We start from the raw sequence: 22,691 nt of genomic DNA, 5'->3' as shown, positions 1-22,691 counted from the left end.
ACGCTGAGAGTGACTGGGAGTTGTAGGAAGAAATCAGAGAGGTGTCAAGGAAAGACAGGGCAGTAATCAAGGGTGACTTCAATTACCCACACATAGACTGGGTAAATTCACAGTCAGGTCATGACAAAGAGGTCAAATGTCTAGATATGCTAAATGACTGTGCCCTAGAACAGTTGGTCTTGGAACCAACCAGAGAGAAGGCAACCTTGGACTTAATTCTGAATGGCACCCAGGATCTGGTGCGGGATGTCAGTTTCATCGACCCTTTAGGGAACCGTGTCCATAGTGCCATCAAATTCAGCATACATGCGGGGAGAGAATCACCAAAGAAGTCTAACACAGACACTTTGAATTTCAGAAGAGGAAACTTCTTTAAAATGAGGAGTATGGTAAAAAGAAAGCTGAAAGGGAAAACCAGGAGAGTCACTTCACTCCAGAGTGCATGGAGTTTACTCAAAACCACAATACAAGAAGCCCAGTTAGATTGTAGACCCAGAAGGAGGAAAGGTACCACTAAGTCCAGGAAGATGCCAGCATGGCTAACAGGTACCATCAAGGAAGCCATAAAAGGGAAGAAGACTTCCTTCCAAAATTGGAAGGCCTGCCCAAATAAAGAGAACAGAAAGGAACACAAACTCTGGCAAGAGAAATGCAAGGTGACAATAAGGGAGGCAAAAAGAGAGTTTGAGGAACATTTAGCCAAAAGCAACAAGGGGAATAACAAAAACTTCTTTAAATACATCAGAAGCAGGAAACCTGCCAGGGAGACAGTTAGACAATGAGGGAGTGAAAGGAATTATTACAGAGGATAAGGAGATTGTAGAGAAGCTAAATGAGTTATTTGTGTCCATCTTCAGGGCAGACGATACTGAGCATATACCTGTTCCTGAACCAGGCTTTTCGGGGATGGAGGCTAAAGAACTGAGTCAGATAGAAGTGACAAGTGATGATGTTCTAAACTGTCTGGAAAAACTGAAAACCAGCAAATTGCCACGGCCGGATGGCATCCATCCAAGAGTCCTCAAATAACTCAAATGTGAAATTGCCAGCCTCCTTGCTAAAATATATAACTTATCCCTGCAATTGGGCTCTGTACTGGAGGACTGGAAAGTAGCCAATGTAACACTGATTTCCAAAAAGAGAACCAGGGGCGATCCAGGAAATTACAGGCCAATTAACTTAACATCCATTCCAGGTAAATTGATGGAAGGCTTCCTCAAGGATAAAATTGTAAAGCACACAGAAGAACAAGCCCTGCTGGGAGTGAGCCAGCATGGCTTCCGCAAAGGTAAATCTTGCCTCACCAACCTTTTGGAGTTCTTTGAGAGTGTCAACAAGTGTGTAGATCAAGGTGATCCAGTTGACATAGTCTACCTGGACTTCCAAAAAGCTTTTGACAAAGTTCTTCATCAAGGACTCCTGAGAAAATTTAGCAGTCATGCGATAAGGGGGCAAGTACATGTGTTGAAAGACAGGAAACAGAGGGTAGGTATAAATGGAGAGTTTTCACAGTGGAGGGAGGGAAGATCCCCCCAGGGATCTGTACTGGGACCGGTGCTTTTTAATTTATTCATAAATGATCTAGAAGCAGGGGTAAGCAGCAAGGTGGCCAAATTTGCAGATGACACCAAACTCTTCCAGGTAGTGAAATCCAAAATGGATTGTGAGGAGCTCCAAAAGGATCTCTCCAAACTGGGGGAGTGGGCGACAAAATGGGAAATGCGCTTCAATGTTGGCAAGTGTAATTGGGATGAAAAAACCCAACTTCAAGTATACGCTGATGGGATCTGAGCTGTTGGTGACTGACCAGGAGAGGGATCTTGGGGTGGTGGTGGACAGCTCGTTGAAAGTGTCAACTCAATGTGCGGCAGCCGTGAAAAAGGCCAGTTCCATGCTAGTGATCATTAGGAAGGGGATTGAAAATAAAACTGCTCATATTATAATGTCCTTATACAAAATGATGGTGCAGCCACACCTGGAGTATTGTGTACAATTCTGGTCACCACATCTAAAAAAGGACATTGTAGAACTGGAAAAGGTGCAGAAGAGGGCAACCAAGATGATCAGGGGCCTAGAGCACTTTCTTATGAGGCAAGGCTACAACACCTGGGGCTATTTAGTTTAGAAAAAAGATGACCACGGGGAGACATGATAGAGCTCTATAAGGTCATGCATGGTGTGGAGAAAGTGGATAGGGAGAAATTCTTCTCCCTCTCCCATCACACTAGAACTGGGGGTCATCCCATGAAATTGATTCCTGGAAATATAGGACCAACAAACGGAAGTACTTTTTCACACAACAAAATAATCCACATGTGGAATTCTTTGCCACGAGATGTGGTGACAGCCAACAACCTGGATGGCTTTAAGAAGAGTCTGGATAACTTCATGGAGGAGAAGTCTATCAACGGCTAGTAGTCAGAGGGCTATAGGCCACCTCCAGTCTCCAAGGCTCTGCTTCTGAGTACCAGTTGCAAGGGAGTAACAGCAGGAGAGAGGGCATGCCCTGAACTCCTGCCTTTAGGCTTCCAGCCGCAACTGGTGGGCTACTGTGTGAAACAGGATACTGGACTATATGTGCCTTGGGCCTGATCCTGCACAGCTATTCTTATGTTACCGGAAAAACGGGTTATTAGCCTGGTGCGCACTTAGTGAATTGAACTCACCAGTCGGAAACTGTTTTCAAAGCTTTATTTACTCTGCTGAGAAAAAGCACCCCTGGGAATAGTTTCCAGAGCAGGGCAGCATTGGGAGATTGTTGCGGGATGGTGGTTTATACAGATTGATACAGTTTTAGCATAACCAGCAATAACAACTCTTAAAGACAGACCCCTGCCGCCTTTGAACCGGTTCGGAGACCCATAAAGGGCCTCCGAACCGGTTCTGTGCATATCCCTAGCTGCTGCCAGTCTGTGAAGACAATCCTGAGCTAGATAGACCAATGGTCTGACTCGGTATATGGCAGCTTCCTATGTCCCATGTCCAGCCTCAGGGGGCCAACAGCCAGGGCTGATGGGAGTCCGTTGCAAGCTGCAGCCCAGCATCTGCAAAGAGCCGAAGTGGAGACGCCAACTGTTGCTGGGCTGATGCAGCTCGCGTGGCTGGTACTGGGCGATGCAGTCCACGCCACACAGAGCCTCCACTGCGACGAGCACCAAAGGCGCGTCGCTCTGGCCTTTGCCGCCTCTATGGTTAAAAAAAATCCCCTTGCCTTTGGATGGAAAGCCCATTCCGTTTCGGACCGGAAGTGCCAGCGTGGGTCTCTCGTCCTTTTCTGTCTCTATGGAGGAACTCAGGGGTTTCACTTCCGGGAGGAGGGGCGGCCTCGGCGTTCCGGGCGGATTGGAATTTGTCGGAGTCTGTGTCGCTAGTGGCAGCTGGCGAGGGCGTTTGGCCGGCGCTCCGCGGCGACGAAGGGGTCCTCCCTGGCCAGCCTGGCGCCGCAATGGTGTTCTACTTCACGTCCAACGGTAAGAGGGCCTGGGTGTCTCGGGCGGCGGGCTGGGAGAGCCGCGGAGGGGGAGAAAGAAGAGGCCCCTGCCCCGAGGAGCTGGCCATCTGGGAGGGAGCCAGCCAGGCCGCCCTCCCTCCCTCGGTAGTGAGGAGGAGGAGAAGGAGGAGCGGGAAGGATCCCTCTTCCCTCTCACGGGGATTCCCAGATGCGGTTGACTACAACTCCCAGGATCCCCAGCTGCAACGGCCCTTGCTTGGGGATTCTGGGAGTTGTAGTCAAGCACGTCCTTTGGGACTCACCCCTGTTCGAGGGGGAGGAGTTGTGCTGAACTGGGCCCTGTGGACTCCTCTCCCATGCCCCCTTGGAAACACACACAGCCGCTGCACCGTAGGCTGCGGTCCCGAGAAGGGGGCCAAGACCCAGCGCGGGCGAGGATCCGTGCAGGGAAACCCGGGAGAAGGCCCAACTGCGGACACGTGAGGTCTCATGCGAAGAAGGCCCGCTGCTGTCCGCAAACCAACATGATGCAGAATCACCTAGGAGGAGTAAGAAGGTCCCATGCGGAGCAACCTGTCTCTGAGTCCTAATAATACAAACCGTGTGATATAATATGTAAATAAATGAAAATGCACAAAATACCACCAGCCCACCATGGTGACTCTGTGTATAAACTGTCTTGACATGAAGAGTCTTTGCCAAGTGGGTAAGAAACTCAAATAATAGTCATCTGATGCCCAATAGTTCCTTTTTCATATGTGACACTAAATGTATTGCTCATAGTTGGGTCTTCTTGCTGTTCATGAGAGAGTCAAAAGGTGCAGCATCTCCCTTCCCTGAGAGGGGTGAAAATAGTGGCCATCATGCTCTTCTAATTGCAGAATTCACCCATTCAGGATTTCCCCCAACCTCATGCATAAGTGTGTGTGTGTATAAGAGAGAGAGAGAGAGAGACTGACTTTGGGGACCTGTAAGGGGGGTGAATGGGGAGGAGAGTGATGCATTTGGCAAATAAAGTATAGACATCTTTTCTGCTGTCAGCTGACACTCACTTGCTGCATTCTGGCCTCCTCCTGTGGGAACATGTGAGCTCTTGGTAAGTGTGGTTGCATTTAGATCCCACTTTTCTTTACAAGGAAGTCAGGATGCTGTTTGTGGGGCTTACTCTCTTTATTGCAGCAACTCTAAACCTAATGGTGTGTTCAGTGTAGTTTGGGAAGCCTGAAAGCTGGAGCATGGCTTAAAAATGACTGAACTAGAGCAAAGTTTGTTTGTAGCGCTCCTGGGCTTCAGGGAAGGGAATGCAATTGACTACTAGTATTTTGGTTTTGGTTTCTGGAATATCCCTTGTTCCAGCTTGCATTGTTCTGTAACACTGGTTTATTTTTCTTTATTTTTCTGTCCCTCAGTTCTTCCTTCTGCTTACACTATTTACATGGGAAAAGATAAATATGAAAGTAAGTATGATACTGTTCAGGCGTGCCTGTGAAAGTGAGGTCTGTTTCATACTTTTCAGGCTTGTTTTTGATGAATCACCTTAGGAACAGTATCCATGTCTCTCTTGGAATAACTGGATGAGGGTCATCCTGTGTTGGGAGTAAAAGGAATTGTGGGTCAATGCCATAAGCATTCAGTATGTCTTATTTTTATCTGTTTGTTTACATATACGATGAATATTTATATACTGCTTTTCAACAAAGTTCCCAAAGTGGTTTACGTAGATATAAATAAATAAAATTATCTCCCTGTCCCCAAAGGGCTCACAATCTAAAAAAGGAACTTAAGAGAGACCTCAGCAACAGCCACTGGAGGGATGCTGTGCTGGGCATGGATAGGGCCACTTGTTCTCCCCCGCTCAATAAAGAGGATCACCACTTTTAAAACTCTGCTCAGTTAGCAAAATTCACAAAATTATCTATAAGTTCCATAAAACAATTAAAAGCAAAAAGTCAAATTAAATTAATTCAGCACCAAGCAAACTGTCCAGCAGTAAAATTAATAAGTTCAGCTCTGTGGTACCTCAGACCACACTTAAAAAACAACAACAAAAACACCTGATGGGACAAAAATGTTTTCACTTGTGTTTCACCTTGGCTACTCTAACTTACAGACACTTGGCCTCTAGTGGTCCCTGGTTTCTAGTGGGCAAGTAACTCTATAACATCCCTGCTGAACAGAGATCAAATCCATGATCCTGTATTTGAAACTGGAATTAAAAACTGTCAGAAAAGGAGTGCTGATGTATAGGCTGATATTTAGTTGCATGCTGCACAGTTCTGGGTCTGTGCCACTGTGTGCCTGAAGATGTCTTTAAAGCAACACCACTTGAAAATGGAGAAAATTAACCTTTTTATGACTTTCTCAACTAAATGTTTCTGCTTATACGTTGTAACTCCTAAATTATCTATCTTTCAGAAGAGAGGCAAAGTAGTGTACTTTAGCTTCCAACTGATATCACAGATCTTCCAATGTTCTAGGGAAATTACACCAACATTTTCTTCCTAGGAATTCCAGAAATTAATAAATGGCTCCCACCTTCTTTCAAATAGTGGTTTATTTTTACATAACCAGCCATTTTTGCTGGCAACAATACATTTACAACTAGTCTTTGGTAAATGTTGCAACTGTGTTCTACAAAAACAAAATAAGGTTACCCATGACTAGCTCTCAGTTTCCTGCATCAAGCAAAAGGGGTTGAACTGGATGGTCCACAAGACCAATATTTTATGATTTTTCAGAGAGCTGGATGTTAGTATCTTCTTTTAAATAAATCTTTGTTGCAGAATTAAATGGGAGCAAAGTCAACAAACGAGTATGAAATATCTTGATTTATGCTGTGTCCAACAGTAACTATTCCTGGCTCTACAACTGTAACAAATCCTGTAGGTGGTTAGATATTGGTGGTAAATCGTTGCATGTTAAGTTTTCTCTAGATATGCACACAATGATTCAATGTAACCTCTAGCCAAATTGTAGACCAAAATTTTTCATTAATACTAATTACCCAAAATCTTTTCCCACTTATTCAGTTTTTTTCCTGACCCTGCAATTCTGATAAGCTTGTAAATTTCTCAGGTAAACTTTTATTATTATTTTCTAGAAGCACCTTTTTGGAATCAACAATTCCATATTATTCCCAAAAAAACTTGCTTGAAATTTGTGGAGACTAGGACTGTACTTGGTTCTAAGGAGGCAGTTTGGCATTCAGAATCCACAGCTTAATTCAGACTGAAATAATTCTGCCTTGACTGTTCAGTCCTGTATTCCTTTATTTTCAAGGAGGCTTTTTAATTTAGCAATTCAGCTATGGTATGTGATGCAGAGGGTACAGGTGCTAAACCTGCCTAAAAGGTCCAGCTGTGGCCTGGTTCTTGGAGGGGGCCAGGGATGTTCTCTACTCACTGTTTGCTTTGCCTTTTTTCCTGCAGATGAAGACCTAATAAAATATGGCTGGCCAGAAGATATTTGGTAAGTTTTGCCTAAAGCTTGCCTAAACAACACAGTGCCTTTTTGAAGGTGAGCAGTGAGGGGGCCAGATGTGCCTCTTTGGGGAGGCCATTCTGTGGCTTGTGTGCCACAGCTGAGAAGTGAAAACCCACCACACCTCAGATGCTGAGGAAGCATGAAGGAAGGCCTCTGGAGAGGAGCAAAGGTCAGGGTTGCATAGGAGGAGGTGGTTCCTGTGCTTTCTGGTCCCTCCTTAGCAAGGCAGAACTCTAGGTTCAGCTGAATCACTGGATGCTAGAGCAGGGGAAGGGACTTGCAAGGTCTTTCAGTCCAACCTCCTCAGAGGAGGAAATTGCTGACGACTCTTCGGACTCTATGAGGAAACCTCTGGCAAGGAGAGCCCCCCATTGATTGCTTGAGGCAGACTGTTCCACTGTCAAACAGCTCACATCACACACTTCTTGGACTGTACCACTTCAGAATAGAGGTTGGGTGGTTTTTGGGTTTTTTTTACATTTTTAACACTTAAGTTTTTGCTTTTTTAAAAAAAGCCCTCTGCATGTAAAAAAACATAACACATCAGGAATGGAGACTTTCCTCTTGGTATGCTAGATTTCCACATTCAGGTATGTCAAGCATTCAACCATTCACTGTCACTTTAAGCCAACTCAAAGGTTTGAGCTTGGGGAACTATCAGATTCCTGGTAGACACATGTATTGGACTGTATTTATTTATTCTGTTTATATATTTAACACATTTGTATACTGCCCAAAACACAAGTCTCTGGGCGGTTTACAACAAAACAATAAAAACCACAGATAAAAAGATTAAAACATTACAACAATTTAAAACTTAAAAATGTTAAAACTATTAAAAACACAATTAAAACAATATCTGATTAAAAGCCTGGGTAAACAAATGTGTCTTGACCGCCTTTTAAAAAGTTGTAAGAGATGGGGAGGCTCTTATTTTAGCAGAAGGGTGTTCCAAACCCTCGGGGCAGCAATGGAGAAGGCCCATCCCTGAATAGCCACCAAATGAGCTGGTGGCAACTGTATTGACCTTTGGTCTGATTCAGTAGGAGGGTGTGTGTGTGTGTGTGTGTACACCCACCCATGTAGGGAAGTTTTTATTGATTGATTTGATTTGGTTTGATTTGTATACCGCCCCTCCAAAATGGCTTTTGTGCCTTTACTTGGGCCCATAAGATACCGCTGCCTATTAATCAGTTATCCCACTGTTCATGTATTGGGCAATAGTTTGCTGAGCATTCTTAACCATTGGAAGGGATGGAACATCGGAACATCTAAACATTTGTCAAAGATGATTCATGAACTGGCCCTGTTTCTTGGCAAGAAAGAAGGATCTCGTCAAGGGATGCTTCATTTCTCCTCTCATTGATCTAGTGCCATTTATGTCAGAATCACTAGAGGGAGCACTTGGCCGTATATCTTCATGTTGTTCCTGAAAGAAAACATTTGCTGTTTTAGCAGCTGTTTCCTTCAGCCTTTCAAATTCCTCCGCTTTAGGCTATATGCATACTTTCGCAGAGATGTGAGCGTGATAAAAATGCCTTCCCGTGCTATCAAATATGCATGCTTTAAGGTGCTCATACCCATGTGGTAGCCATCCTGTTATGGCAGTACTTATGGAAACATTTTTGGGGAATGAATCATTGCCTTGGTCAGATCTGTGCTGTGTTTTATATAGGTTTCATGTGGACAAGCTCTCCTCTGCGCATGTCTATCTCCGGTTACATAAGGTAACTCCCTGGTTCTCGTGCTTGTCCTCGATTATGTGTACCCTTTCGGATGGCAGTATTTGGCTGTGACCTTGAGGGCTAGGACTGTCTGCTCACGGGACCTGTTGGCATCCCATATGAAATGTGCCAGTTGGAAGTTGGGTGGCTAGAACCCATTATATTTATACTAATTATTTACATGTTTAAACTGCTTTTTTGTTAACTCCCAGAGTGGCATACAAGAAAGCAAACCAGAACAGCAAAACTTCATAAAACAGTATTGCTAAAAACTGTAACTAAGCACAGAATAAAAGAACTAAAATTAAGCGCAATTGTGTAGATTCTGTGCCTCCTGCTCTACACAATACAGACAGGATAATAGGAAACGGCCTTCTACTGAGGCAGACCCTTGGTTCATCTAGCTCAGCATTGTCTACAGTGACCGGCAGCAGCTTCTCCAAGGTTTCAGGCGGGAGTTTCTCTCAGCCCTCACTTGGAGATGCTGCCAGGGTGTGAACCTGGGATCTTTTGCATGTAGGCAGATGCTCTGCCACTGAGCTGGTCAGAGTCCCTGCCAAGCAAAATGGTCTTTAGCTTGCAAAAGGCTGAGAGGGAGGACACTGTGCAGCTCTTTCCTGAAGGGGAGTTCCATAGTTTGGGGCCAAGAGCAGAGAAGGGCCTGTCCCATGGGTGTGAAAGTGGAGCTTCAGTAGGTGCTGGCACATGGAGCAAAGCCCTCCTGGCAGGTCTCCTCAGATGGATGGATGGATTCACTCGGGAGAAGGTAGGCTTTCAAGAAACTGGGCCAGGCCACGTAGGGCTTTAAGCTGGTAACCACCATCTTGAATTGCATCCAGCCAGATTGGCAGATAATGCAACTCCTTCAGGAGAAATATAATGTGTACACAGTGAGTGGTCCCAGTCAGCAATCTGTTCTGCACTCACATGTACCCCCATATAGAGTGCATTGCAGTAATCTAACCAGGAATGCCCAAGGCATGAGTGCCAGGCCCGACCTGACATCCCCCGCAAAGGGTTGCAGCTGATGCACTAGTTGAAGGCTAGCCACTACTGCCGTTTAACCCTTCAGGAGCAAAGCTGGGGCCAGGACCGTCTTCAGACTGAGCACCGGTTTTTTCAGAGGCCGGGTTGAGCCCTCCGTCCCTGAACAGCTCTCCTTTGGGCCATCAGCTCCTCCGTCTTGCATGGATTATGTTGCAGCTTGTTGGCCCACATCCATCTCACTGCAGTCTCCAACTTGGGGCTGAAGGTGCTCATCGACTCCCAGGGAGCTGATAACTTGGCTCATGGCAGAGTGATCTTTCCCAGTAATTTCATGTAGATGTTCAACAACATGGGGGACAAGACAGCCTTGTGGGACCCTAAAGGCCAGTGGCCGTGAGGCCAAGCAGTAACCCCCCCAGTGATGGTCTCTGAACCCTTTCTTCAAAGTTGGGCTGGAATCATTCCACGGCTAAATCTCCCAGCCCTGGTTCTTCCAGGTGGAGGCCTGGAAGGATACCATGGCTGGTGGTATCGAAAGCTCCTGATGCAGCAGAATCGCCAGGAATGCACTCCTGCTGTCTCATTCCAGGGCAACCACAGTGATTTCAGTGCCAAATCCAGGATGGAAGCCAGGCTGAACTAGGACTAAACAGGAGGTCTCATCCAAGATGTTCTGCCTCTTTCTATAAGCCCCAGAGAGCTTATATAGCTCATCCAGAGTGGGGGGAAGGAGGGGGCGGGGGTTCAACAAAGTGGCTGGAGGGGTTTGGCAGGCTTAATGTGACCAAAGCAAATATTTATTTATTTTGTGCAACCACAAAATCCGTAAAAATCAAATTAAAAGAACCAACCACACAGCAATAAAATAAAACTGCAGAAGCAGCAAAAGAGCAGAGAAACCTGCACCCCTTAAGGGTCAAAGGGGTGGGTAAACAGCAAGGGCTTGACTTGCTTCTTGCGGGCAGGAAGGGAAGCGGAGGAGCAGACATCCCCTGGGAGAGCGTTGCAGAGCCTGGGAGCAAGAACGGAGAAGGTTCAGCGGCAAGTGCAGGACAGGCAGGCCTCCTTCAGGGATCAAGGACCCAAGCTGCTAAGGACTTGATTGGTGATAAGCAGCACCTTGAAATGGATCTGGGAACAATCAGTAGCCAATGCTGCTCTTTCCAAAGGGGCATCATACACTCCCTGCGACTGGCTCCAGAAAGAGCCTTCGCTGCTGCACTTTGCCCCTGTGGAACTTCCCAGATAGACTCCAAGGGCATCCCCACATAGAGTGTATTGCAGTAATCCAGTCATGACGTGACAAAGGCATGAGTAACTGTGGCCAGATTTGTGTTCTCAAGAAAGCGGTGCAGCTGGCACATCAGCCAAAGCTGTGCAGAAGCCTCCTGGCTGCTGCTTCTACCCAAGCAGCCAGAACGGAGCTGGGTCCAGCAGTACCCCCATAGTCCATGCATGCTCTTTTGAAGGGATTGCAGCCCCACCCAGAGCCAGTTCAATCCCCTCATCCCGATTAGCTCTGTTGGGAAGACCAGTCATAGGAACACAGGAAACTGCCACATACTGAGTCAGACCCTTCGTCCATCTAGCTCAGAGTTGGCTACCCAGACTGGCAGCAGCATCTCCAAGGTGGCAGGCAGGAGTCTCTCTCTCAGCCCTCTCTTGGAGATGCTGCCAGGGAGGAGGGAACTGGGAACCTTCAGCTCTTCCCAGAGTGGTGGCTCCATCCCCTGAGGGGAATTCTCTTCCAGTGCTGCTCACACTTCTAGTCTCCCATCCAGATGCAACCAGGGCGGGCCCTGCTTAGCTATGGGGACCAGTCCTGCTGGCTGCCACCAGCCCAGCTCTCCTCTCCTAGTCGAGGTCTCCTTGAGCCCGGAAAGCAAGGAGCTGGCATCGGCTGCCTTAAACCTGGCCTGGGGCATGGCCTGAAGGTCCGTCGCTTCCCCAAGGATGCTGCTTCAAGCAGGCCTAGGACTGGCCAGTGCCTCGGTGAGAGACTGCTTGGGAGCCCTCTGCCTGATGTGGTGCCTTGAGTTCCATCATGGAAGGGCAGCATATCAATGGCCCCAACTGCCAGATCATTGGAGGATATTTATTTCCCGCTCTTCCTCCGAGGAGCCCAGAGTGGTGGACATGAGTTATGTTTATCCTCACAACAACCTTGTGAGTTAGGTTGGCTGAGAGAGAAGTGACTGGCTCAGAGTCAGCCAGTGAGTTCTGTGGCTGAATGGAAATCTGAACTCAGGTTTCACTGGTCCTAGTCTGGAAATGACTCGCCTAGCAAGCATGAGGTTGCTTTCTGAGCAACCTCTCGGAGAGGAGAGCTGGTCTTGTGGTGGCAAGCATGACTTGTCCCCATAGCTAAGCAGGGTCTGCCCTGGTTGCATCTGAATGGGAGACCAGAAGTGTGAGCACTGCAAGAGATTCCCCTCAGGGGATAATGGAGCCACTCTGGGAAGAGCAGAAGGTTCCAAGTTCCCTCCCTGGTGGCATCTCCAAGAGTGAGTTGAGAGAGATTCCTGCCTGCAGCCTTGGAGAAGCTGCTGCCAGTCTGTGAAGACAATACTGAGCTAGATAGACCAATGGTCTGACTCAGTATATGGCACTTTCCTATGTTCCTATGAGGTTGCCAGTTTGAATCTCCACTGGTATGTTTCCCAGACTATGGGAAGCACCTATATTGGGCAGCAGCGATATAGGAAGTTGCTGAAAGGCATCATCAGATACTGTGCAGGAGGAGACCATGGTCAGCCCCTCCTGTGTTCATTCTACCAAAGAAAAACCACAGGGCTCTGTGGGCGCCAGGAGTCGACACTGACTCGATGGCACACTCTACCCCTACCTTTAGTCCAAAACTTAGCAGCAATGAGAAGTCTCCAGTTCTAGTCTTGCCTTGCCCACAAAGTCTGTCTCTCCCTCCCTCCCTCCCTCCCTCCCTCAGCCCCAGCTCCTGCCATTTGCAGTGATTACGAAGGAATGATTGTGTGAATCGCTTTGAACAGTTGAGATTCGCAATGCGCAACGTTATTAGAATGTACTCGGCTGAGCCAGGGCCCATAGCTAGGTTTGCAGGGCCCGTCTCCTCCCTGCGTGGTGGGTTCTTTACCTCATGGACTGCCAACTTTGGTTCCTTGTAGGGGCAGACGATGGATGACATTCCAAAGGAGGTCTTGGTCGATTGCGCACACCTGGTGAAGGCCAACAGCATTCAAGGTAGGGTTATTTTTTGCAGCCGGGCTTCGCCAGTCTGCCGAAGTTTCAGATGGGAGGGACGGAGTGGGGAAAGGCTTTGAATTGGGGACTTGTGAGGAAAGGTTGAAACAGGGCAGGACTAATGGTTAATTTGGATCAGGTTAGCAGTTCCCAGAGAAGTGGGAGGAAAGCACCAGGAGGGGTGGGCCCAGGTTGAAGTCTAGCAGATGTTGGGAGTTGGAAAGAAATGGCCTGTGACCCATAGCCCTTCTCCCTTCTGCCTGGCCCAGTGTGTCTCAGATCCAGGGCTATGGGGAGCCCTTGCATGCGTAGAGCTTCATGCCTCTAGTTGTGCCTGCTGGCTTGCAGCCGTGGCATTGGGGGAGATGTCAAATGCCTTGCTCTTTCCTAGGAAGCAGATGTCTTGTGCAGCCACTGCTGTTGCCTTCTAGGATTTTCATCCTGAGAACCGTTGAACCTTTTTTTGAATTCCTGGCAGTGCTCCCTGATTGCTGTCTGAGCCAGGGAGAGGAAAGTGTGAGGGTTCCCTGCGTAGCTGCGGTCCTTCTGGGAGCATCTGGAGCCGCTAAGCTCCGCTCCCTCCCGCAGGCTTGCAGCCGGATGTGATCTGGGGTCTTCCTGCTGTCGCCTTGCAAGGGGCAGCACAGCCGTGACTGCTGGAGGGTCCCTCTCTTTCCTTCTCTGCCACACCCAAATGATCACCCATCCCTCCAACACCACAAGCCTTGAGGGACTAGAAATTCTCCTGTAATGACTGCAGGCATTGTGCTCTTACGACGACAGACTTCTGATTCTTAGGAAGACCGTAGCAAAGCTGGCTGTAAGCTGGGAGTGGCGGGGATGGAAATATTGGCCAGGCTTCCATCCTTGGTGAAAGGCTTGACATTCTTTTCTAGGCTGCAAGATGAACAATGTCAACGTGGTGTATACCCCATGGACCAACCTCAAGAAGACGGCAGACATGGACGTGGGGCAGATCGGGTTCCACAGGCAAAAGGACGTACGTGTCTTCCTTCCTCCCAGCCTCTCCATGGGTATCCACTGCCTGTCAGGGCGCTGGCACCCCAAGCCACCAGTGGGAGGCATTGCCCACGTGTCTGATGAAGAGCGGAGGCGGGGAGGGGGGGTGGCCGGGAGGAGCAGAAGGGGCAGCTCCTGCTGGGGTCTGCCAGGCATGGCAGCATGGCTTGGCCCTTTCCTCCGTTGCAACCTGTGGGGTCCGTGGCAGGTCCAGGAGTGGCCCTGGAGAGCTCCACTTCCTGAGCTGTTCCCTGTTTCGCACCCATCTAGGGAAAAGTTCCCATCCCGGGAAACTCCCCATTTGTAACTCCGTGTGAAAAGCTTACAAATAAGTGAGAATGTGAGGGGTCAAGCGTTGTATACCCATCCATGGTGGTCCCTTTGGGTACCCTTGTGTGTCTGTGTGCTCCTAACCTGGCCTTAGCCTCTTTCATTGTGTCTCGTCATCCCTGCCAAAAGGTCTAACGCCCTCTTCCCGCCTTGCTGCCCCATCGGTTTCTCTGTTTGGAGGGGGTTGTGCCAATGAACGGAAATCCTGTGGAAGGAAATGCCCTCCATTCCGATTGCAGGCTGGAGGGTGGGGGAGCGTGTGAGACCTCTGTGGCTGTTGCTTGGGGTCACGAAGGAGCAGGAAGACTGGCGTGCATGGTGTGCGCAAGCTGGCCGTTGCCCCACTACTCCGTTAACGTAAAGGGGTCTGGTGGTGCAGGAGAGAGTAACGGGGGCCGCCCTTCTCGTCAGCTGGTGCTGGGATGGGGATGAGCAGCTCCCTGATGGCGCATATGTCTCTGCATGCGCAAGGCCTCTGCTTTGGTCCCTGGCTTGGCCAGTTCAGAAAGTGGGTCTAGGCACTGGGGCCTGGCAAGGCCTCTGCCCGGGATTCTGCAGAGCTCTTGGGGGCCATGTGGGCCTGTGGGCTCCTTCAGCATCAGGCGGTCCCATGCCTTCCCATGTTTCAGAATGCTTCTCCACAGCCTAAAGTAAGTGTGTGTGTGTGCGCATATATATATTTGAAATGAAAGAGCGTAAAAGCAGACATTGGGGGGCATCTCAGGCCTCTGAGGCAGTGGCCAGGAGCCAGCCGCTGAGCCTGCCGCTGAATAGCAGCTGTCAGCGTGGCCACTTGCCTTCAGCTGGGAGCAAGAAACCTCCCTTCATTAGCTGGGTGTCTCTCTCAAGCGGAGCTTTTCAACCCCCTGAACAACGGAGAGGTGCTTTGCAGCTTCATGGAACTGGATCTGTCGCTTTCTGAGGCGTTTCCGCTTCTCTCCTCTCCAGAGCGAGTGACCCTGCTGTGAAGTCACACAGTCTGGAGAGGAGGCTAGTTTCCAAGAGGGGACTCAGTCTGCCAGCTGGGCCGCCGGGGGTTGGACTCTGGCTGTTCCGCAGACTTCCTGTGTTACCTTTGGGCAAGTGATGTAATCTCTGGAGCCGGGAAAAAGCAGCCTCTCCAGTGACATCAGAGGACTGTGACTCAGATGCTGGAGGCCCCCCAGGGCAGGGTTTTGACAAAACTGGTTGGAACAAGATGGAGGCAGGAAGTTGCTGCCTGAATATGTTGATCAGGCATCCTGGTGGAAGGACAAGGCAGCACTTGACTGTTCTGAAAGGACCTCCGTTCCTGCTACCTAGAGGTGAAGCCGCAGCAATAGCAGCCTCCCCTTGGGCCCTGGCAGTAGCTTGGGCTCTTGCCCCTTAGGATCAGAGGAAGCTGCCGTAGACTGAGTCAGACCCTTGGTCCCTCTAGCTCAGTATTGTCTTCACGGACTGGCAGCGGCTCCTCCAAGGTTGCAGGCAGGAGTCTCTCTGCTTCTGCTCTTCCCAGAGCGGCTTCATCATCGCCTGAGGGGAATCTCTTACAGTACTCACACTTCTGGTCTGCATTCCTATGCAACCAGGGCAGACCCTGCTTAGCTATGGGGACAAGTCATGCTTGCTACCACAAGACCAGCTCGCGCTCTCTCCCTCTCCCTCTCCCCTCCTTGGACTCATGCAGGAGAACAGGGCCAGAGGTCTCCATTTGCCCATCACTTATGTGGATGCCAAATAAAGTGTGCACCTGGTCTTGTGGTCGCCAGCACGAATGGTCCCCTCTGCTAAGCAGGGTCTGCCCTGGTTTGCATTTGAATGGGAGACTGTGTGAGCACTGTGAGATGTTCCCCTGAGGGGATGATGGGTCCACTCTGGGAAGAGCACCTGCATGCTTAGAAACATAAGAGCAGCCCTGCTGGATCAGGTCGAAAGCTCCTCCAGTCCAGCATTCTGTTTCACACAGTGACCCACCAGAACCTTCTGCTTGCATGCAGAGGGTTCCAAGTTCCCTCCCAGGCATCTCCAGATAGGGCTGAGAGAGACTGAGAGAAGCTGCTGCCAGTCTGTGCAGAAAACACTGAGCTAGATGGACCGATGGTCTGACTCGGGTATAAGGCAGCTTCCTGTGTTCCTCTGTCTTGCATGTTGGCACCACCTTGGCTTCTGTCAGTGCTACTTTGCGGTGGGGAGTGGGCAGCCCTGGGCAAGGGAAGCCACCTGCATGCTTCTAACTCATCACCATGATGAGCCAGAACCTTCTCTAGCTGACATGGGCCTTGTATGGGTGGGTTAGTAACTGTGGTGGCTCAAGAATGTCAAAGGCTTTTGCCCAAGAGGGATCTGAGGAGGAGATTGTGCCTTGGTGAGAGGAATCACTATCCCCAGTATTTGCAAAGTTGTGAGAGCAGAAGGAAGAGAAGCAAAATGGAGGACGCTGAGTGAAGGGCAGGCAAAGGAGGAGATGCAGCCGTGTTGGGACACTTTGACGTTGAGGCGCAGAAGGCACATGTAGCCGATGGGGGAGGCAGTCTAGAGACTGAAGGAAAGAGACAAATGAAAGAGAGGAGGAGAGTAGAGGACCAACAAAAGGAAGTACCCTTTCACACAGTGCGGGATTCACCTGTGGAATTACCTGCCACTGGACGTGGTGATGGCCACTAGCTTGGGTGGCCTATATACAGAGTCATGGAGGTTATCGGCCACCTCCAGCCTCAGAAGCAAGACCCCTCTGACTCCCAGTGGCAGGGGAGCAATATAGCAGGAGAGAAAGGGAGAGGAGAGGAGCCCTTGGCTCTTGCCTGTGGGCTCCTCAGAGGCCTCTGGTGGGCCGCTGTGTGAAGCAGGAGGCTGGACTGGATGGGCCTCCTTGGGCCTGCCCCTGCGTTCTTCAAGATCCTGGGATTTGGCTCTTCTGGTTACCAACTCCTGGGCTTTGATGTCCCCTGTGCCTTTGCCTTTGTGCAACTGTGCTCTCTTTTGCGGGGCAATCCTGTTGATATCGGGACCAGGCTGAGGGAGTTTGCCTCCTTGAGAGGTCCACCCTGGGTCCCTTGGAATGCTGCTGATGGTGTCTTGGTGCACCTCGTGGATCGCACGCTGTGGCGGCTGCTTCTCTGCTACCCTTTTGTTTGTAAACTGCCTGGAGCTACTAGTTGAGGTGGTGTTGAAATGGAAATCTTGCCTCCCCAGGGAAGTAGCCACTCGGTCTGCTGCGTGTGTCCTGGGGCTTGCTCAGAGTTTTGCGGCTTGCCTGCATCTCATTCACAGTTAGGCGTTTTCTTTCTGTCTGTGTCCTTCAGCAGCATTTTTCAAATAAGGGTCACAGTTCTTTCCTGCCCCCAGGTGAAGATGTTGACAGTGGAGAAGGTGAATGAGATCTTGAATCGGCTAGAGAAGACCAAGGTGGAGCGATTCCCAGACCTGGCTGCAGAGAAGGAATCCCGTGACCGGGAGGAGAGGAACGAGAAGAAGGCCCAGATCCAGGAGATGAAGCGGAGAGAGAAGGACGAGATGAAGAAGAAGAAAGAGATGGAGGAGCTAAGGTGGGTGAGGCAGTGGGTCTGCTGCTCGTAAGCCAGGGGAGGGAGGCTGGCCTGCTTTCTCAAACAACATACTTGGGTGCCAAACTCCAGTTTGTTTTCCCTCCCGTGCTGCTGACTTCCCAAATCGCCTCCAACAGAACTTTTTAATAACCGTAATATTATGCCAGCATTCCAGATCATGTCTGATGACTCTTCAGGCCAGCAGTGTTTGTGCCAAGCGATCCTTGGATCAACAGGGAGGGTAGCTGTCCGCCTCAGTGCATGTGTAAGCAAGCTGTTTTTTGGGGGGAAGTGGGGAGGGGTGTCCTCTCATACTCCGTAAGATGCAGGCTACTTTTGCTGGGCTGTGTGTGCCCCTGCCCCCTTGGTATCTGCCCACTCCTTAAACTTTGGAGTTGGCCGGTATAAGCATTTGAGCGAGGTAGGTTGCTTTCAGGCATGATCGTATTGGCCCAAGTGAGTGGTCTCCCTGCTGAGCGAGGTGTCCCCCCCTCCTTTTGCCAGCCATGACATCTCAGAGAGGACTGTACCTTGACACTTTGCTGCTTTCTTGACTGAATCTGTTGCTGGAACGTTTTGGTTGAGGGTCATGAAGCTCATTGCCCTGAACCAGCCGTGTCCTTTCTCTCCCAGGTTAAGCAACAACAGAAAAGAACTTTCCAGCCACCAGTGTTTGGGGCAGTCCCTGAAACGCTGGAGGGGCTGGCTGGGAAGTGGCTTTTGTGGTTTTCAACAACTAAGGCACCACTTCTGAATGCCAAGCCTACAGGATGGGTTTGGGATTGAATGTGGTTTTTTCTGCTCAGCCAATTCCCTGCTCTGAATGGAAGCCATGAGAAGAAGTCCTGAGCCCACGAGCTGCTGAAGCTTCAGGCCTTTCCCCTCTTCTGGCAGCTCACGAGTGGAAATAGTTGCGCCTGTCTTGCTTCGTAATGGAGAGTGGTCAGCATTTTGTCTCCATTTTGTATTTCAGCTAACCTCCTTCAGTGGATGCTTTCCAAGTCTGCAGGGATCCTTCAGGCTTGCTTTGTTTATCCCAATTAGTAAGGAATAAGTGATGCATGTCTTGCAGGGCAGAGGCTGGGATTTCTGGGAAGTCCAAACCCCTGCTGGTAACACCCAGAGGTGGCAGGTCATGCTGGGGAGAGAGAAGACCCCCACAGCTGAAAGTCTGGGAGTCTCTCTTGGGTCACATAGTCAGTGTTGGGAGGCCCCAAGCAACTGTGGCCTAGCTTGTGGCAATCTCGAGACACAGATGGTGGTGTGTAGATGGTGGTAGTGCTAGTTAACATGCAGGTCTGGGGGAAATTGCTGCTGGTAGATGATACAGAATCATGCCAATTCACACACTGCAGTCAAACACCTGGTGACATGTGGGAGCAAGCCTCCAGGTCACACAGCCGTCCCTCTGTGCCTAGAAGTTATCATGTGGACTGGTTCATCCTTCCTATTAAATGGCCCTGAATGGCCAAAGCTCCCTCCTTGTTTTCCTTTGAAACTGTCAGCCTTGCAGAAATGCATGTTGGTTCTCTTCTCCTTGCAGGAGTTACTCGTCCTTAATGAAGGCAGAAAACATGTCCTCCAACCAGGTATGTCCAGGACGAGGAGCCTCTTGCTGTGATGGCAGACTCCTTCCTCTTCCTTGCCCCGTTTCCCTTAATTCCAGGGGGTGGTGCGCTAGCTCCTGCTTTCCTTTTGCCAGCTCCCACGGAGTTAGTCAAAACCACCTGAGGAAAATAGCCCGTGATATCTTTGCTCGTGGCACTTGCAGGAGGGCTGTGTGTGTGTGTGGGGGGGGTGTCTCTGCAGTGACTCTTAGACTGGGCACTGGAGCCCTGTAGAAAATGCAGCCATTGCCCTGGGAACTGGCGGAATGGCCGCTGGTTTGTAGCTCTTTTTATTTTTAAAAAAGGTTACAGGCAGGAGGCTTCCGTTTGTCCACCTGGACTGTAGACTCCATGATAGTTCCTGTGCCTGGCTGTTGACACTCGGATCAGAAGGCTGGGTGGAACCAGCAGCTCCTCGAGCGGAGTCCCCTCCCCCTGGGCAGGCTCCTCCAGACATCAGCGCCCTCCCACAGGGCAGGGGCAGGCGAGATGCACCGCAGGAAAGGGGCAGAAGGGCAGGCCGTGTCGGGTCGGGTGACTGGAAGCTGTGAGCCAAACCACATGTGGCAAAGGAAGCGGCTGCGCGCGCGCGCGCGCGCACACACACACACACACACACACACACACACACACACACACACACACACACACGCTTCCGGGGTGCTTGCTGGTCAACCCTGAGGGAAAACCTCTCCCTCATTTTGCATGTCAGGAGGCCAAAGGGCACTGCGACTGGGCATGATGGGGGTTGTAGTCTAGAGGCATCCCCGTTTGAGACCCCTGGCCTTGCCCTGTGGTGGTCTGCTAGACCTAGAGCGAAAGAGAGAGAGATCGGACCCTCCTGACTAGGCGCCTCTGACAGCCTCTCCTGTCCCTCCTCCTCCCCAGGACGGCAACGACTCGGATGACTTCATGTAAGCCGGAGGGCCCTCCTTTCAGAAGAGGAAGGGGGCCTGGACTCGGTGGCTCTCTGCTGTGGGGGCCAGAAACAAGCAAGTGAACTGGAGGGTGGCTGCCCTGGGAGGAGCCGGGGAGAGCGTCCTGCCGGGTGCTCTGGGCCTGCCAGCTTGGATGCATCCTGCGTTTCCAGGGGAGGGGGTGGAGGTGGCGGCGGCGGCAGCTGCTTTTCAAAGCGCTGGAGCCGTAGAAGGGCTGCTCCTGCCTTTGGCCTCCCCTGGGAAGAGACCAACTTGGAACGCTTTGCCATCGCCCTTCGACTCGGTCGCTGACCTGAGGACGTCGCTCTCGCCTTGCGGTGTTGGGGGATTTTTTTTTTTTTTGGCGCTGATTGAGTGCACCTGTGTTCAGCACTTGGTTTCCCCCTCTAACCTCCGTCGGGATTTGAGGTTTGCACAGCTGCATTTCCATGCTGTAAAATGCTTGTCTGGGAACCGAGAGCTTTGCTCACTCAGCAGCCCATGTCGCCAGTGGGCATCTGCCTCCTGATTAAAGCCAAGAAGTGTGTGCTTGGACCTCGGCTGTCTTTCTTGGTGGCCTCCTTGCATTCCCCCAGCTCAGGGCCAGCTCTGGGGCCTGCTGAGGCTTTGGCCAGAGGGTGGGCACTCTTGCTGCTCTCCCTGAGAGAAGCAGACTCTCTGCAGGGCCCCAGGGTCTCCAGTGGGGTCTGCTCCAGTGGAACTCCGGCCCACCAGCGGCTCCTCCTAAACAGCCTGGGCAAGCACCACCTCAGATACCTGGACGGAGAGCATGCACACCTGGCCCCACCAGTGACCGCTAAGCAAAAGGAGGCATGCCGGGAGCCTGGCCGTTCTCCCCATGTCATTGTCGTGACTGCAGACCCAAGACTCGGTGCCTCATTGGCAAAGTTTTCACAAGAGGAATGCTAACAGAATCCAAAGACCCCTCGGAGTGAGTGAGAGGGTACATGAATAGATGGCTTTAAACACACACCCGCCCCCAAATGACTGAGCACACTGCCAGTTTTAGTTTGTTATACGTTGCTTAGGACAGTGTAATTCATGCAAGGGTGTGTGTGCATCTAAGCTGTCGCTCTTCTCAGTGCCATTTTGACTCTCTTCCACAGCTTTGGGTAGGGATGTGCACGAAGATCTTGGGCGCCAGCGGGGGTAGTACTTCTAAGGGCGGGGGAGGGTGTACTCATCCCTCCTGCCACATTTCCCCTGCCGGCGCTCTGTTGTTTTTAAGCCCCTCGGGGTGGCAGCGTTCCCCCCTGCTGCCCTGTTTCCCCCATCGGCCGGAAGTGGCTGGAAGTAGCAAGCGCGCATCTGCCTGTTGCGTGCGTGTGCATGCGTCTTCCATGCACGCACGATGGGAGCACCCATGCACGCTACTTCCGGCCACTTCCAGCCTATGGGGGAAACGGGGCAGCAGAGAGGAACACTGCCACCCTGAGGGGCTTAAAAATCACAGAGTGCTGGCAGGGGAAATGTGGCGGGAGGGGTGAGTACACCCTCCCCCGCCCTTAGAACTACCCCTGCCGGCGCCGAAACGCACCCCCCCCTGCAGCGCTGAAATGTTTCGTAAGCCTCTATAATAGCCTCTGAAATGTTTCGGGCACATGCCTAGCTTGGGGTATTTTGGGGTGGAATGTTGGTGGGTGGAAATGACCAGGCAGTCTTGTGTAAGGTGCACAGGCATTCGGTTTCCTTCGGTGTACTTTCTGCCCAAGACTCATCCTCATCCTCATCCTCTTGGATGATTTTAAAGCCAATGTTTCAAATACTTGTGTTTTGGGGTGGTCTTGGCATAAATCCAGATCTATCTATCTATCTAGTGAACAAGAAGGTCCAAAGTCCCGATCTAGTGCAGAAGGGGAAATGTCTGTCCATCTCCTGCAATGTAGAGCCGTGCCCCACACATGCTGGGCACCCTTTCAGTTCAGGGCTGAGCCTGGTGCCATCATGTACATCACTGCCATGGTGTGCATACTTCAGTGCTGCTTGTCATCCAGCGTTCCTGCAGAAATGGTTAATCGGAGTCGTCGTCTTCTCTCTCTTTCCAAGCCAGGCGAAAGTTTCTAAATTCTTTCTGAGGTCTGACTGAATTAGGCTGTCGAGGCAGGTGGCCGGATCTTGGGTGACCAGCATGTCTCTAATTGTAGTTTGCTGACAGTCTCCATTGAGCAGGGGTTGGATGCTGTGGCCCAGACGGGCCCCTCCCAACTCTGTAACGCTTAATGTTTTGGTCCCTTTGAGGGGTGGTCTCCTTAATGGTGGGCTGGTTGCATTTAGAGCAGGTTACCACCAGTCACTCTCCTAGAACTGTAGCACTTGCCCAGGACTAGGAGCAGTTCTTGTCTTGATCACAATTGTAGCACTAGAAGCAGTGTGTACACCCACTGATGAACCAAGGAATGATCCAGGTGAAG

At 50.6% G+C, this 22,691-nt stretch overlaps 1 protein-coding gene across 2 annotated transcripts; it reads left to right on the top strand.

The window, feature by feature from the left end:
• Nucleotides 1-3,286: 3,286 nt before the first annotated feature.
• On the top strand, nt 3,287-20,814 carry CCDC25 (coiled-coil domain containing 25). Of its 2 annotated transcripts, none has more exons than XM_053250666.1 (9): nt 3,287-3,470; nt 4,861-4,908; nt 6,880-6,919; nt 8,610-8,661; nt 12,786-12,861; nt 13,758-13,861; nt 17,536-17,735; nt 19,279-19,324; nt 20,231-20,814. In XM_053250666.1, the coding sequence occupies exons 1-9, from the start codon at nt 3,446-3,448 to the stop codon at nt 20,258-20,260; spliced, it is 621 nt and encodes a 206-aa protein (XP_053106641.1). In that variant the 5' UTR covers nt 3,287-3,445; the 3' UTR covers nt 20,261-20,814. The 2 variants fall into 2 exon arrangements, with proteins under 2 accessions (XP_053106641.1, XP_053106648.1); XM_053250673.1 differs by lacking the exon at nt 3,287-3,470 and adding an exon at nt 4,121-4,157.
• The last annotated feature ends 1,877 nt before the right edge of the window (nt 20,815-22,691 follow it).

Source organism: Hemicordylus capensis, chromosome 1 (assembly GCF_027244095.1).
Source record: "Hemicordylus capensis ecotype Gifberg chromosome 1, rHemCap1.1.pri, whole genome shotgun sequence".
Classification (NCBI taxonomy): Eukaryota; Metazoa; Chordata; class Lepidosauria; order Squamata; family Cordylidae; genus Hemicordylus; species Hemicordylus capensis.
Note: the sequence above shows the minus strand (reverse complement) of the source record. Positions and strands in the feature narration are given on the sequence as shown.

What these genes read in the sequence shown, in the direction of transcription:
- CCDC25 (XM_053250666.1), top strand. Translation starts at nt 3,446, where the DNA reads ATGGTGTTCTACTTCACGTCCAACG. An exon ending in GTTCTACTTCACGTCCAACG is followed by an intron (nt 3,471 to 4,860) that starts GTAAGAGGGCCT and finishes TCTGTCCCTCAG; the next exon opens with TTCTTCCTTCTGCTTACACT. An exon ending in AAAGAGATGGAGGAGCTAAG is followed by an intron (nt 17,736 to 19,278) that starts GTGGGTGAGGCA and finishes TTCTCCTTGCAG; the next exon opens with GAGTTACTCGTCCTTAATGA.